The 13,787-nt window shown below is 43.2% G+C and overlaps 1 protein-coding gene across 2 annotated transcripts in view; it reads left to right on the forward strand.

Moving 5' to 3' along the window:
- LOC126412432 (juvenile hormone esterase-like) overlaps window positions 1-13,787 on the forward strand; it is a 160,899-nt gene that overhangs the window by 73,952 nt on the left and 73,160 nt on the right. For both annotated transcript variants that reach the window (XM_050082027.1, XM_050082026.1), the window contains exons 3-4: window positions 3,267-3,413; window positions 8,102-8,243. In XM_050082027.1, coding sequence (XP_049937984.1) covers window positions 3,267-3,413; window positions 8,102-8,243 — 289 coding nt within the window. The remainder of the gene's footprint in view (window positions 1-3,266; window positions 3,414-8,101; window positions 8,244-13,787) is intronic.

Here is a 13,787-nt window from a genome sequence, read left to right on the forward strand (position 1 = left end):
TTTCAGAAAAAGTAAAATAAAAATCAGTCTCGTACCCTCTCAAATATCCAAAACAGGTTCAGCAACGTAACATGCGCTTAAAATTTGTGAGATTGCCAGCAGAAGAAATATGTTCGCTTTCCCTGTTACCTCCTGTCCAACAACCCTGGTAATCTCGCGACTATGGCTTTCTGACTTCGATTTTGTCGCGTAGCAAACAAATCTATCTGTCATTCACGCAAGGGAATCACAATTTCTACAATACAGGAGATATTTCTTTAGAGGGTTCATAAGTCCTTCAACTGATGTTGTCCACATGTAATCATGTTTTCCATTAGTCTTTTCATCTCCGCTGCTGCAAACCTCCTACGTTCAACGTAAGCAGTAATCTGTTCTATTTATTTACGCGTCAAGTTCCGTAGGACCAAAATTGAGGAGCAAATCTCCAAGGTCATAGAACGTGTCAGTACATGAAATTACAACATAAAAGTAATAACAGATAAAATAAAATGTTTATGAACCCGAAAAAACTCAAGCCATAAGTTGAAGTAAACACAATCAACAATACAAAAATCAGCTTCATTTTCAAAGAAACTTATAGACAGAATAGGAGTGACCCATGAGAAAACTCTTCAGTTTTGATTTGAGAGCGCGTGGATTACTGATAAGATTTTTGAATTCTAGTGGTAGCTAATTGAAAATGGGTGCAGCGGTATACTGCACACTTTTCTGCGCAAGAGTTAAGGAAGTCCGATCCAAATGCAGGTTTGATTTCTTCCAGTACTAACTGAGTGAAAGCAGTTTATTCTTGGGAATAAGCTAATATTGTTAACAAGAAATGACAGTAAGGAATATATATATTCAGAGGCCAATGTCACAATACCCAGACTCGTGAACAAGGGTCGAGAAGAGGTTCGTGAACTTGCTCCACTTATTGCCCGAACCGCCCGTTTCTGAGCCAAACATAGCCTTTTAGAAACTGAAGAGTTACCCCAAAATATAATACCATACGACATAAGCGAATGAAAATAAGAGAAAGTACATTAATTTTCGTGTCGAATGATCACTTACTTCAGATACGGTTCGAATAGTAAAAATGGCAGCATTGAGTCTCTGAACAAGATCCTGAACGTGGGCTTTTGACATCAGTTTCCTATCTATTTGAATTCCTAGAAATTTGAACTGTGTGCCCTTTCCGTGAAACTAAAACGTTAGGTTTTGTTGAATTGTGTGTTAGAAACTGTGAAAACTGAGTCTTTCTGTGATTCATCATTAGTTTATTTTCTAGAAGCCATGAACTTGTGTCATGAACTGTACTATGTGAAACTGAGCCATTGTTGCACACAATATCCTTTACTACCAAGCTAGAGTCATCAGCAAAGAGCAATATTTTAGAAATACCCTTAATACCAGAGGGCATATCATTTACATAAATAAGGAACAGGAGTGTCCCTAACACTAAATCCTGGGGCACCCCCCACTTGACCGTACCCCACTCAAACACCACATCACAGCCATTCTCAACATTTTGAATAATGACTTTTTGCTGTCTGTTACTAAAGGAAGAGGTGAGCCAATTGTGAGCTATTCCCCTTGTTCTGTAATAGTCCAACTTCCGGAGCAATATTTCGTGATCAACACGATCAAACGCCTTAGTTAAATCAAAAAATATGCCTAACGTTCGAAACCTTTTGTTTAACCCATCCAGTAACTCACAGAGAAAAGAAAATATAGCATTTTCAGTTGTTAAATCACTCCTAAAGCCGAACTGTACATTTGATAGCAAATTATGTGAAATAAAATGATCAATTGTCCTTACATACACAGCCTTTCAATAACTTTAGCAAGCACTTGTGGCATAGAAATAGGTCTAAAATTGAAACTTCCTGGCAGATTAAAACTTTGTGCCGGACCGAGACTCAAACTGGGGACCTTTGCCTTTCGCGGACAAGTAGATTACTTGCCCGCGAAAGGCAAAGGTCCCGAGTTCGAGTCTCGGTCTGGCACAAAGTTTTAATCTGCCAGGAAGTTTCATATCAGCGCACACTCCGCTGCAGAGCGAAAATCTCATTCGGGTCTAAAATTGTCTACATTATCCCTTTCTCAATTTTCATGAAGCGGCCTTACTACTGGGTACTTTAATCGTTCAGGAAACTGATAATTCTTAAACGAAAAATTACAAATATGGCTAGATACAGGGCTAACACGTGCAGCACAGTAGGTTAGTATTCTGCTAGGCACTCCATCATATCCATGAGAGTCCTCAGTCTTCAGTGATTTAATTATTGACTCAGTCTCCTCTTGTCTGTATCACAGAGGACTATTTCAGAGAACAATCGCGGAAAGCCATTTTCCAAGAAAGTTATATGATTCCCTGTGGAAATTAAGTTTTTATTTAATTCACCAGCTATGTTCAGAAACTGATTGTTAAATACTGTACTTATATCTGACTTATCAGTAAGAGAAATATTTTTACTACGAATTGACTTTATAACGTCGACCTTGTGCTGCTGACCAGACACTTCCTTCACAACCAACCATATGGTTTTAATTTCATCCTGTGAATTAGCTACTCTATTTGCGTACCACACAACCCTTTGCCGTCCTAATAACGTTTTTAAGCACCTTACAATACTGTTCGTAATGGGCTACTGTAGCTTGATTGCGGCTACTTCTGACATTTTGATATTATTCCGGCTTTGTTCTATATGATATCCTTACCCCCCAAGTCAACTACCCAGGCTAGTACCCTGTTTAGCACATTCTAATGGAAAGCAACTCTCAAAGAGCATGCCGGACGGAGTGGCCGTGCGGTTATGGGCGCTACAGTCTGGAACCGCGTGACCGCTACGGTCGCAGGTTCGAATCCTGCTTCGGGCATGGATGTGTGTGATGTCCTTAGGTTAGTTAGGTTTAAGTAGTTCTAAGTTCTAGGGGACTTATGACCTCATCAGTTGAGTCCCATAGTGCTCAGAGCCATTTGAACCATCAAAGTGCATCAGAAATGTGCTACGGAAAGCATTATATTTGTCATCCATGTTATCGGCACTATAAACTGCTGTGGAACATCACTACAGGTCTAGCAGTAACTACAGATCTTTCTTGCGAGAACTGTGACACGTTTCTTCGTAACTGTGTGTTCTCTTGCTGTTTTCTCTTCTTATTTGTTCACGAAAGTGTTGCCAACCTGACGAAGTAAATGATGTCATGTTGACGACTGTTCATGCCCGACGTATAATTTTTACACATGTTACGGCCGGGTGCTCATTAAGGAACTTTTCCGGCAGAATCCTCGGCCCGCACAGCTGCCGGCGGGCGCGTTCAACGCCAGCGCCGACGGCCCGCTGTGCGTCCAGAAGAACGTGCTCGTGCCCAACGCGGTCGTCATGGGCCAAGAGGACTGCCTGTACCTCAACGTCTACACGCAGCCCGCGGTAAGTACGGCCAGTCCCAATCTGCTTTCACTGCATCATTTGTAGTACGTGAAAAGCTTCCCCTTCTTTGTTTGCTTTACTGTTACGTCTTTATTTAAAAAAAAAAAAAAAAAACAGACACATACACAAACCAATCTACTACAAATGCTGGTCATTACATCCGGACGATAATACGATGCGTACAGGTTGACGTTACAAAGTGTCAGGGGTGATGGAGAAGGGTAAATGTATCAGTTTGAGGTAAGGGACAGCAATCGGGTCGAAAGTTATAAGTGAAAATCGTTCTGATGCTTCTGGCAGTGGAATTCGTAAGTATTTTTTTTAAATCTCATTTTGATCGCTTTTGTTCGTTGCATCTGCTCGGCGTGGACGTCATAACACACCCGTTTCAGTTCGTCGTTGAATCCATTTACTCAGTTTTTTTTATTACAGAGGGCAGCTAACCCTCTGACCGACCACGCTGAGCTACCGTGCCGGCAAGTTAAATGTACTGGTACTGTTGTTGCTACGATTATAGGGCAAACACCTTCCAGGAGTGATGTTGTAGACCAAGCCAAGACAAAACTGTCATCTAAACAAGGGTTCTAAAATGCAAACCTTAAGAGCACTTGTTCAGTAGGAACGATGTGTTTCACAGCAGCAGACATGAACAAGTCCTCATAGGTCTTAAGGTTTCCATTTTAGGTCCCATATTCCCCTGTCGGAGGGATCAGAGTGATTTTCGCTTTAACTTTCGACTTGGTCGTTTCCGCACCAACGTCCCTTACCTTAAATTGATACATTTATCCTTTTCCACCGGAAGTTTCTAAAGTCATCACAGAAATACCCTGTATCTCAAAGTAGGAAGCTGAGACAGAAGAACAGCTTGACAGAGCACTGAAAGGCCTTAGTCGAAACAAGTCAGCTGGAGCAGACGATATTCCTTTCGAATTATTGAGATCCTTAGGACTGAGACTGGCGAAATACCAACAAGAAAGTTATAATTCCAATTTCAAAGAAACCAATTGCTGACAGATGTGAATATTATCTATTAGCTTAATAAGTCCTATTTATAGAATACTAACACGAATTCTTTACAGAAGAATAGAACGACTGGTACAATCCGACCTCGCGGAAAATCAGTTTGGGTTTCGGAGAAATGTAGGAACAAGCAAGGTAGTACCGGCCCTACGACTTATCTTGGAAGATACACTTGCAATGGGAAACCAACATTATAGGATTTTTAGATTTAGATTTAGAAAAAGTTTTTGACAGTGCTGACTGCAATACACTCCTAGGAATTCTGAAGGCAGTAAGGATGAAACCCAGAGAGTAAAAAGTAATCTACAACTTGCACAGAAACCAGAGTGCTGTTCTAAGAGTCGTAGGATATGAAAGAGGATCAATGGCTGAGAAGGGTGTGACAGAGGTTTATTTTATTCAGTCTGTATATTGTGCGATCAGTAAAGAAAACCGAGGAGTGATTGGGAAAATTAATTAAAATTCAGGGAGAAGTAATAAAAGCTGAGCTTTGCCAACGGCATTGTAATTCGCCAAAGACGACAAAAGTCTTGGAAGAGCAGCTGAATGGAACGTATAAGGTATTAAAAAAAGGTTATTATACGAACATCAACAAAAGTAGAAACAAAGACAATGGAATGTAATCGAATTACATCAGTCGATGCTAAAGAAATTAGATTATGAGCTGAGGCACTAAAAGTAGTAAATGGGTTTTACTATTTGGGCAGCAAACTGACTGATGATGTTGCAAGTACGGAAGATAAACAATGCAGACTGGGAGTAGCAAGAAAAGCATTTACGATAAACAGGAATTTGTTGAAATGTAATATAAATTGGAGTGTTTGTGCTATAAAATAATTTTGAAGATTTGATGGGTATAGTAGCTACTAGGGAGGTGGTGTATCGAGGAGGATAAAAAATAAATTTAGGAACAACTTGACTGAAATATGTAATCGGTTGATGAGATATATCGCGAGGCAACACGGAATCGTGAATTTGTAATAGAAGAAAATTTGGGGGGTAAAATTGTAGAGGAAGACCAAGTGTTGCGCAGAGATAAAGAGGCTTGCACAGGGTGACTAGCGTGGGGAGGTGCTTCAAAACAGTCTTCGAAATGAAGACCACAACAACAACTCAAAGCAACTCTTCACTAGGAAATAAGGTTTTCGGCGATGATCACCGTGCGTTTGCTTGAAATATGCCCAGATCCTCTGTGTAAGAGTAGTCGATCTTCCTTGTGTCTCGCTGGACTGGTGCTATGATATTTATAAACAGTTTTAAAGTGACAGAGTTCGAATTAAAATATCAAATGTATTCGAATTTGGAGGTGAGGAAATAGTTTCCAAACAACTAAAAAAATTGAGTGGCCTTCTGCCACGTCACAAGTCAGTCAAAATGGCTCCGAAATTACTCAATTTTTTCGCTATTGCACTCCGGGAATGCGAATGTTATTAACTTCTTTGCTCGGGAGAGCTATTACTTTTAACTATGGAGTATAAATACGTTCCTTCGAAATGAATTTCCAGAAGAGAATAAATTCCATTTCAAGATATAGCATGGAAATGTGAAAAAAAGAAAATAATAATCTGTTCATCCATTTTATTTCGACAGTCCGTAAATTAAGGTGCTTCTCAGTCCCTCACCCCTTCCGGCACTTATTTTATGTTAGTTAGATCCTAAATAACTTAGAGTTGACAGATTCTGAAAGTAAACGTCGTAACTTCATTTTATCAATTTCAATGGAAACAAGTAGTGATGAAATTGTACATTAAATATATTTTATACAAGGTGCAATGAAAGCTTGGCTGCACTCACTATATCAGTGTAAGGAACCACACTCAACTCCATAAGAATAAGCTTACATTTACAGGTATTTAAATACGTACTCATTATTCTGTGTGGTCGTCTCGCAATCCAGAAGAGGAATATATTATTTATTTATCTGTTATTGTAAATATTCAAAAGCGTACAGAATGTCACATAGTTGTTACAGTATCGTGAATCTGAGACTCACCTGAAGCTCCCGAAAGGATAGTGCATTCCCTTTGAATCAAAATTAAGGACTGAATAGAACTACTTGTATTTCTTTTTGGTATTATCCTCATTGATAACACACGGGATGCCTTCTGCTTTGGGATTGCCACAATTAACTTCTGCTATTTCTAGCTTCTTATTTATATGTACGCATCAAAAAAAGTTTTGAATCACTGGGGTTCTAGGAATTCCTGAAGACAGACGTTGACGGTGGATATTGTATCACAGACACAGTCCCTTTGACTGTTCAGAGATGTCACTAAACCCGCCCAGGAAGGTGGTACACGGCTTGTATTGTCTGTAGTTCAACCATGCCTAGACGATCAATACCGCGGTTAGATCGCGTCCGCATAGTTACTTTGTGCCAGGGAGGGCTCTCAATAAGGGATGTGTCCAGGTGTCTCGGAGTGAACCAAAGCGATGTTGCTCGGACATTGAAGAGTTACAGAGAAACAGGAAATGTCGATGACTTGCCTCGCTCAGGCTGCCCAAGGGCTACTACTGCAGTGGATGACCACTAACTACGGATATTGGCTCGGAGGAACCCTGACAGCAACGCCACCATGTTGAATAATGCTCTTCGTGCAGCCTCAAACTGTGCGCAATGGGCTGCAGATGCGCATCTTCACTCCCGACGTCCATGGCGAGGTCCATATTTGCAACCATGACGCCATGCAGCGTGGTACAGATGGGCCCAACAACATGCCAAATGGACCGCTCAGGATTGGCATCGCGTTATCTTCACCGATGAGTGTCGCATATGCCTTCAACCAGACAATCGTCGGATATGTGTTTGAAGGCAATTCTGTCAAGCTGAACGCCTTAGACACACTCTCCAGCGGGTGCAGCAAGGTGGAGGTTCCCTGATGTTTTGGGATGGCATTATGTGGTTCAGACTTACGGTTGTGGTGGTCACTGAAGGCGCCGTAACGGCTGTACGATACGCGAATGCCATCCTCCGACGATAGTGCAACCATATCGGCAGCATATTGGCGAGGCATTCGTCTTAATGGACGACAATTCGCGTCCTCATAGTGCACATCTTGTGAATGACTTCCTTCAGGATAACGACATCGCTCGACTAGAGGAGCCAGCATGTTCCGCAGACATGACCCTAATGAACACGCGATGGACTGGAAAGGGCTGTTTATGGACGAGTGAAGCCCAACCACTCTGAGGGATCTACGCCGAGTCGCCGTTGAGGAGTGGGGCAATGTGGATCAACAGTGCCTTGATGCACTTGTGGATAGTATGCCACGACGAATACAGGCATGTACCAGTGCAAGAGGACGTGCTCCTGGGTATTAGAGGTACCGGTTTGTACAGCAGTCTGGACCACCATCGCTGAAGGTCTCGCTGTATGGAGGTACAACATGCAGTGTGTGGTTTTCATGAGCAATAAAAAGGGCGGAAATGATGTTTATGTTGATCTCTATTCTAATTTTCTGCACAGGTTCTGAAACTCTCGGAACCGTGGTGATGCCAAACTCTTTTTGATGTGTGTATTAACGCCATGCAGCTTTATTTTTGCATCGTATTGCTTACGTTGCACTGGCGCGAATACACACGCCTATTTTGCGAGTTTTGGCAGCGTCAGTAGGCTGCGTTAGTGTAGATTTGTATGCGTGCTGACGGCGGGTCCCGTGTGCTTGCAGCGGAGTCAGCTGCCGGTGATGGTGTACCTGCACGGGGGTGCCTGGTTCGGCGGCAGCGGCGCCTCCGTGCTGACCGGGCCGGAGTTCCTCATGGACCGCGACATCGTCCTAGTCACCTTCAACTACCGCCTCGGCGTCTTAGGTCAGTACCGCTCTCCTCTTCCTGCATTTCCGTCGTTTTTGCTCTTCGCCCTGTGGTTTTGTAAATAAAACCCCAGATTGCTTCAGTAGTTCAAGTGCAGAATAACAGCGATTGTGATAATGAATCATTTGGTTGTATACAAAAATTACAAGACGGTGACAAGCAGTTCGATCCGTCTTGTGGAGGTCAAATGAAAAGTACTGAGTACCCCTACACTTGCCCACCCCGCTACATTAGCACCCTTTCATTTTATTGAGGACTTCATCTGTCAACAACATTACCCCCGAAGAATTATAGACGCAGTAGGCCCATGGTTTCTCTATTATCCCCACGATGGAAAGCAGTGTCTGTGAGTTTCGTATCCATCACGTTAAAAAAAAACTCTCACAATTTCTGCATCTACATCTACATTAATATTCCGCAAGCGCCGGCCGTGGTGGCTGAGCGGTTCTAGGCGCTTCAGTCCGGAACTGCGCGACTGCTGCGGTTACAAGTTAGAATCCTGCCTCAGGCACGAATGTGTGTGATGTCCTTAGGTTAGTTAGGTTTAAGCAGTTCTAAGTTCTAGGGGACTGATGATCTCAGATGTTACGTCCCGTAGTGTTCAGAGCCATTTGAACCATTTACTCCGCAATGCATCTGACGGTGTGTGGCGGTGCCTATTTTGCTACCACTAAATGATCCCCTCTTTCCCGTTCCACTCGCAAATGGCGCGGGCAAAAAATTATTGTCGGTGAGCCTCTGTATTGGCTCTAATTTCTCGAATTTTCTCGCAGTGGTCATTACGCGAAATGTATGTGGGAGGAAGTAATATGTTCTCCAACTCTTCCGGGGAAGTATTCTCACGAAATTTTAGTAGCGAATGATGCACAGTGCCTCTGTTGTAGCTTCTCTGTAACGCTCTCGCGCCGACTAAACAAACCCGTGCCAAAACGCGCCCATCTTCGTTGGATCTTCTCTACATATTATCAGTCGAACCTGGCAAGGGCCCCAGATTGATGAATAACACTCAAGACTCGAACAAGCGTCTTGTAAGCTACTTCCTTCGCGGATGAGTCACATTTCTTTAAGATTCTTCCTATGAGTCTCGATCTGCCATCTGCTTTTTCTACTGGTTATTCCAATTGGGGTCTCTCTGGATAGCTACTCTTGATGAAATGAAGTGATCGTATACCACTGGTGGCTGTGAGTCCCCACCTGCGGAAGAAGAGCTTCCGAGCTGCAAGTCTTTTCAGTTGTCGGCGCTCTGGGCGACATGCGTGTCGATAATGATGAGATGATGATGAAAACACATCACCCAGTCCCCTAACGGAGAAAATCTCCGACGCGCCTGGGAATCGAAGCCGGGCCCGCTGCATGGTAGTCAGACGTAATCACCTCTCAGCTGATGGGGCGGGCACTTACTCCTAGATAGTTTATGATAGAGAACGTTTCCAAAAATTTGTCATCAATAGTGTCGTCGTACAGTAGTGGATTTCTTTTCCTATGCATGTGCAATACGTTAAATTTATCTACGTTCAGAGTCAACTGCCAGAGCCTGCACCGTTCATCAGTCCACTGTAGTTCGTTCTGCAAATCGATACTGTCTCCTGGTGTTGGTACTTCCTTGTAGACAAGTGCATCATCTGCGAACAGGCGACGATCAGATACGGTGTACCACAGCAGCGTTCTGCTTTAGGCACTTCGTTGTCTCTAATATACATCGGTGTTCTTGCACCTTCGTTTTCAGCAGATGTAAAATTTGTCCATTTTGCAGGGTACAAGTATAGGATTTAGTAATACAAAATACTATCAGTTTACTTCACTGAAAAAACAGCTAATGATATATTTGAAAATATTTAGTACAAATTTGTCATTAGATTTTGATTAAACTCAATACATAAAGTTCAGTGCTTCGCGCAGAACTAAACAACTTTTGGCCGAAGTCTGTTACCATGCGACAGACGAAATATTCAAATCTAATTCGACGAAATTACGCAGCTGCTACCCGCCTCTGGAGCCGGACTCGCTTACGTACGCCTATACTGCGGTCCACTGAGTCCTATGCGGCCGTCTGTAATCGTGCAACAGTTTTCATCATTAGCATACGACTAGCCGGAGGCGGACTGGAGGTCACGTAAAATTCTCGATTACTGGTGCTTACCCCATTGTCCTGAGCAAGAATTTCAAACCTCTTTACACTCTCCGACTCAGTGAGAAAATGTAGCTCTGTTCATGGCGATTCGTTCGTTGAAAGGGGGCAGCTATACGTCGACGGCCACCTGGACGTTATAGAGAGATGTAAGCTGTTCCACCATCTCCCTTAAGCTGCTGCACCATCTCACTCTACTTTTATTATCATCAACTACAACACAGGCATGACTCGTCAGCTTGCATATAGTCTTCACACCCGTCTGCACGAAATAGCTAGAGCTCGTTTTGACACGCAAGCCCCAAATTGGAGTCAACTACCAACCCAGCCAGGGTGGAGTCCGCTAGGAAGGCAGCTAACTGCATCAGTAAATAAATGATTTCTTGACTGACCTTCCTCACAATAACAGCACGTAAACAAATGTGAGCTGGGAAAAACACAGTTGAAAACTAGAGCGCTTAACTAGGCATGATCCTACTGGATGTGGTACGCCTCCAACCTTCGAATTAACTTACCCAGCCAGTAACAGACTGAGCTTAGCGAGGATTGCGAAACACGGTGCAACTTGACATTTTTTTACATCATCAAACTTTTCCGGAGGTGGAAGAAATGATAAGTGAAAGATAAAAAGCCCAGGACTCACTGAGGGTCGAACTGAATATTTTTGGATTTGTAGTCTGGCATTTTACCATATACATTTTGTTCGCTGAGCCAATGACCGACTCTTAATGCTGTAATCAACCAGAAGATTCGTTTGAAGTCTCTTTTCTGCTCGTTTGAGCACCATAGTGGCTTACTAGGTACGGTACTATTGGAGGTCGTCTGCTTTTGCTTTCCTTCATTCTGTGAACTGACTTCCCAAGGCAGCTATTACAGGGACCTACAATTTATCCTGAACAGTGACATGAATTCAGATTTTTCTGAGGTTATAGTTGTGACCCTTTCTTCAGATGCATGTAGGGGAAATGTTACCTGACTCTTCTTGGAACGGACGCTCTCGCAATTCCAGTAACTAGTTTCTTCGTGGCGCACAGTGCCTCTCATGTAGCGTCTGCTGCTCTTGCCAGTAACTAAACGCGCCGCTCTTCGGTGGAGTTATCTATCTGTCCTATTAATAATACTTGGTCAGGGTCCCAGGCAAACGATCCGTCTCAAGGATCCGTCGAACGAGTGTTTCGTAAGCCATGCTTTCGTGGCTTAATCATATTTGCTCGGGCTTCTTCCAGGGAATCTTAGACTGCATCTGCTTTTCCTCCAAATAGCTTCAAGTGGTCATTTCACTTCGGGACGCTCCAGAGGGCTACTCCTAAATTTTTACTTTTGTTACTGTTTCTATTGATTTATCGTCAACTGTGTAATCGAACAGAGATAGACCTCTCCGATATTTCAGACGATATTTACCTTTGTTTATAATTCGCAAATCTATTTCAGTTGCGCGTTTGCTAGTCTAACATTACATCAACATCTAACTTATAATCACAGTAGTGACTCCTGCGTTTCAGATGCAAAATAATGATTTACAAATAAACAAAGAGCTATTCTTCAGAAATAAAAAGACGAATATCTTAAAAGCACGCTGCAAACATCATTGGGCTACTGTGACTTCTACAATATCTAACTGAGACAGCTCCCTTCCTCCTGACGTTTTCCCAAACTCCTGTGTCAGATAGTAACCAAAACATCTCCTTACGATCAAATTATGCCGTCGTGAACACACCTAGGTAAAAGATTGTTTTCTCTTGCCCTTTACACTCTCCTCTCTAACATTCCCCTTCTCTTTTCTGTCTTAATATATTTCTCCGTCTATTTCCCCAGGTCGTTTTTTGACTCCGTCTTTCTGCTCTGTATCTCTCCATCTTATCTTTTACTATTAACTTTCTCTTTCTCTGTTTTTAAATAAAGACTTACTTGTTTCTGTCTCATACTATTGTCTTTTTTGTTTTGTGTCTACTACTATTGTCTTTCTCGTTTTCTGTCTGCTACTATCGCCTTTCTCATTCTCGCTCTCTTGTTGTTGCATTTCTCTTTCTCTATTACTAATGTCTTTCTATTTCTCCGTCTCTTATAAACATTTTTCTCTTTCCCGACGTCTTGCTAAGATCTTCCTTTTTCCCCATCTGTTGTTATTATCTTCCTCTTTCCTCATCTCTTACTATAGGATGTTCCGCAAAGAACAAGTAACTTACAATATTACTGATTAAATTAAGCAATTTACATACTATTGCAGTGCATGCCACCAGTGAGTGTGTATGAATATACTCTCTACCGTGATAGCATTCGCCATCCATTGTAACGCATTTCCCGCATCATCTGCGAAGAATTAAGGCCGCATTACGCCCTTAGTCCAAATACTACACCACACAGTCACCTGAGGATCTTCTGTGCCCCAAATACTGCAATTTTGCTTGTTCCCAAAGCCATTCAACAGAAAGTGCGGCTGCGCGGAGTGGCCGCGTCGTTTGAGGCCTCATGTCCCGGTTTGCGCGGCCCCTCCTGCCGGAGGTTCGAGTCCTCCCTCGGGCGTGGGTGTGTGTGTTGTTCTTAGCATAAGTTAGTTTAAGTAGTGTGTAAGTCTAGGGACCGATGGCCTCAGCAGTTTGGTCCTTAGTAATTAACACACATTTGAACATTTGAAGAGGAAGTGCGGCTCATCATTGAACATTATTTTCTTGATGAAATTGTTGTGCGCTCTTTATTTTGCAAGCATGTCCCAATGAGTAAACGTTCGGCGCTTTTCGTGATCGTGTGGCTCTAGTTCTTGTGTCCACTGGATTTTATAATCCTAAAGGTGCAGATTTTCTTTCAAAATTCGTTGCGCGCTTGTTCTGGGAATACCCAGTTGTTATGAACATCAGCGAATAGATTTCACCATGCTTGCAGCGACATTATCATTCGCTAAGGCGAAATTTTCCGAAGAACGGCAGACACGAGGCCGCTCGTGTTTAGGGTCCACAAACGAACCCGTTTTCTCAAATTTAGCAGTCAATTTATCACACTATAACAGTCTGTTAGATGGTCCATGGCTTGTCACCTGAGGAGAGTGAAATGAAATGTCAAGACGACCGTAGATTTGTGTAATTCTTTATTCCGGCCGGCGGCCGTAGTACCCAGGAACAGCTTGGTGGAGGCGTCTAGCTGCCTCTCATGCGATGCAGTAGACGCCCGGCATTGCTGACAGCACAGAGAGCGGGGACGGACGTGGCGTCACTCGAATGCAGCTGTCAGTGACATCTCCCGCTGTGACCGCAGCGCAGCTGACAATTCCGTGAAGGCGGTCGTGACCCTCCAGCGAGCGGGCGGCTCTTTCCTCCAGCGGCAGCTCCCTCGTGACTCGGAGCAAGCTGCCCTGTCCTGTGGTCGAACAGCGGATCCTGTACTGCATTCCAGGATGTTGCTCCGGGTGCCACAGGCTC

The sequence above is a fragment of the Schistocerca serialis genome, chromosome 7, assembly GCF_023864345.2.
Source record: "Schistocerca serialis cubense isolate TAMUIC-IGC-003099 chromosome 7, iqSchSeri2.2, whole genome shotgun sequence".
Taxonomy (NCBI): Eukaryota; Metazoa; Arthropoda; class Insecta; order Orthoptera; family Acrididae; genus Schistocerca; species Schistocerca serialis.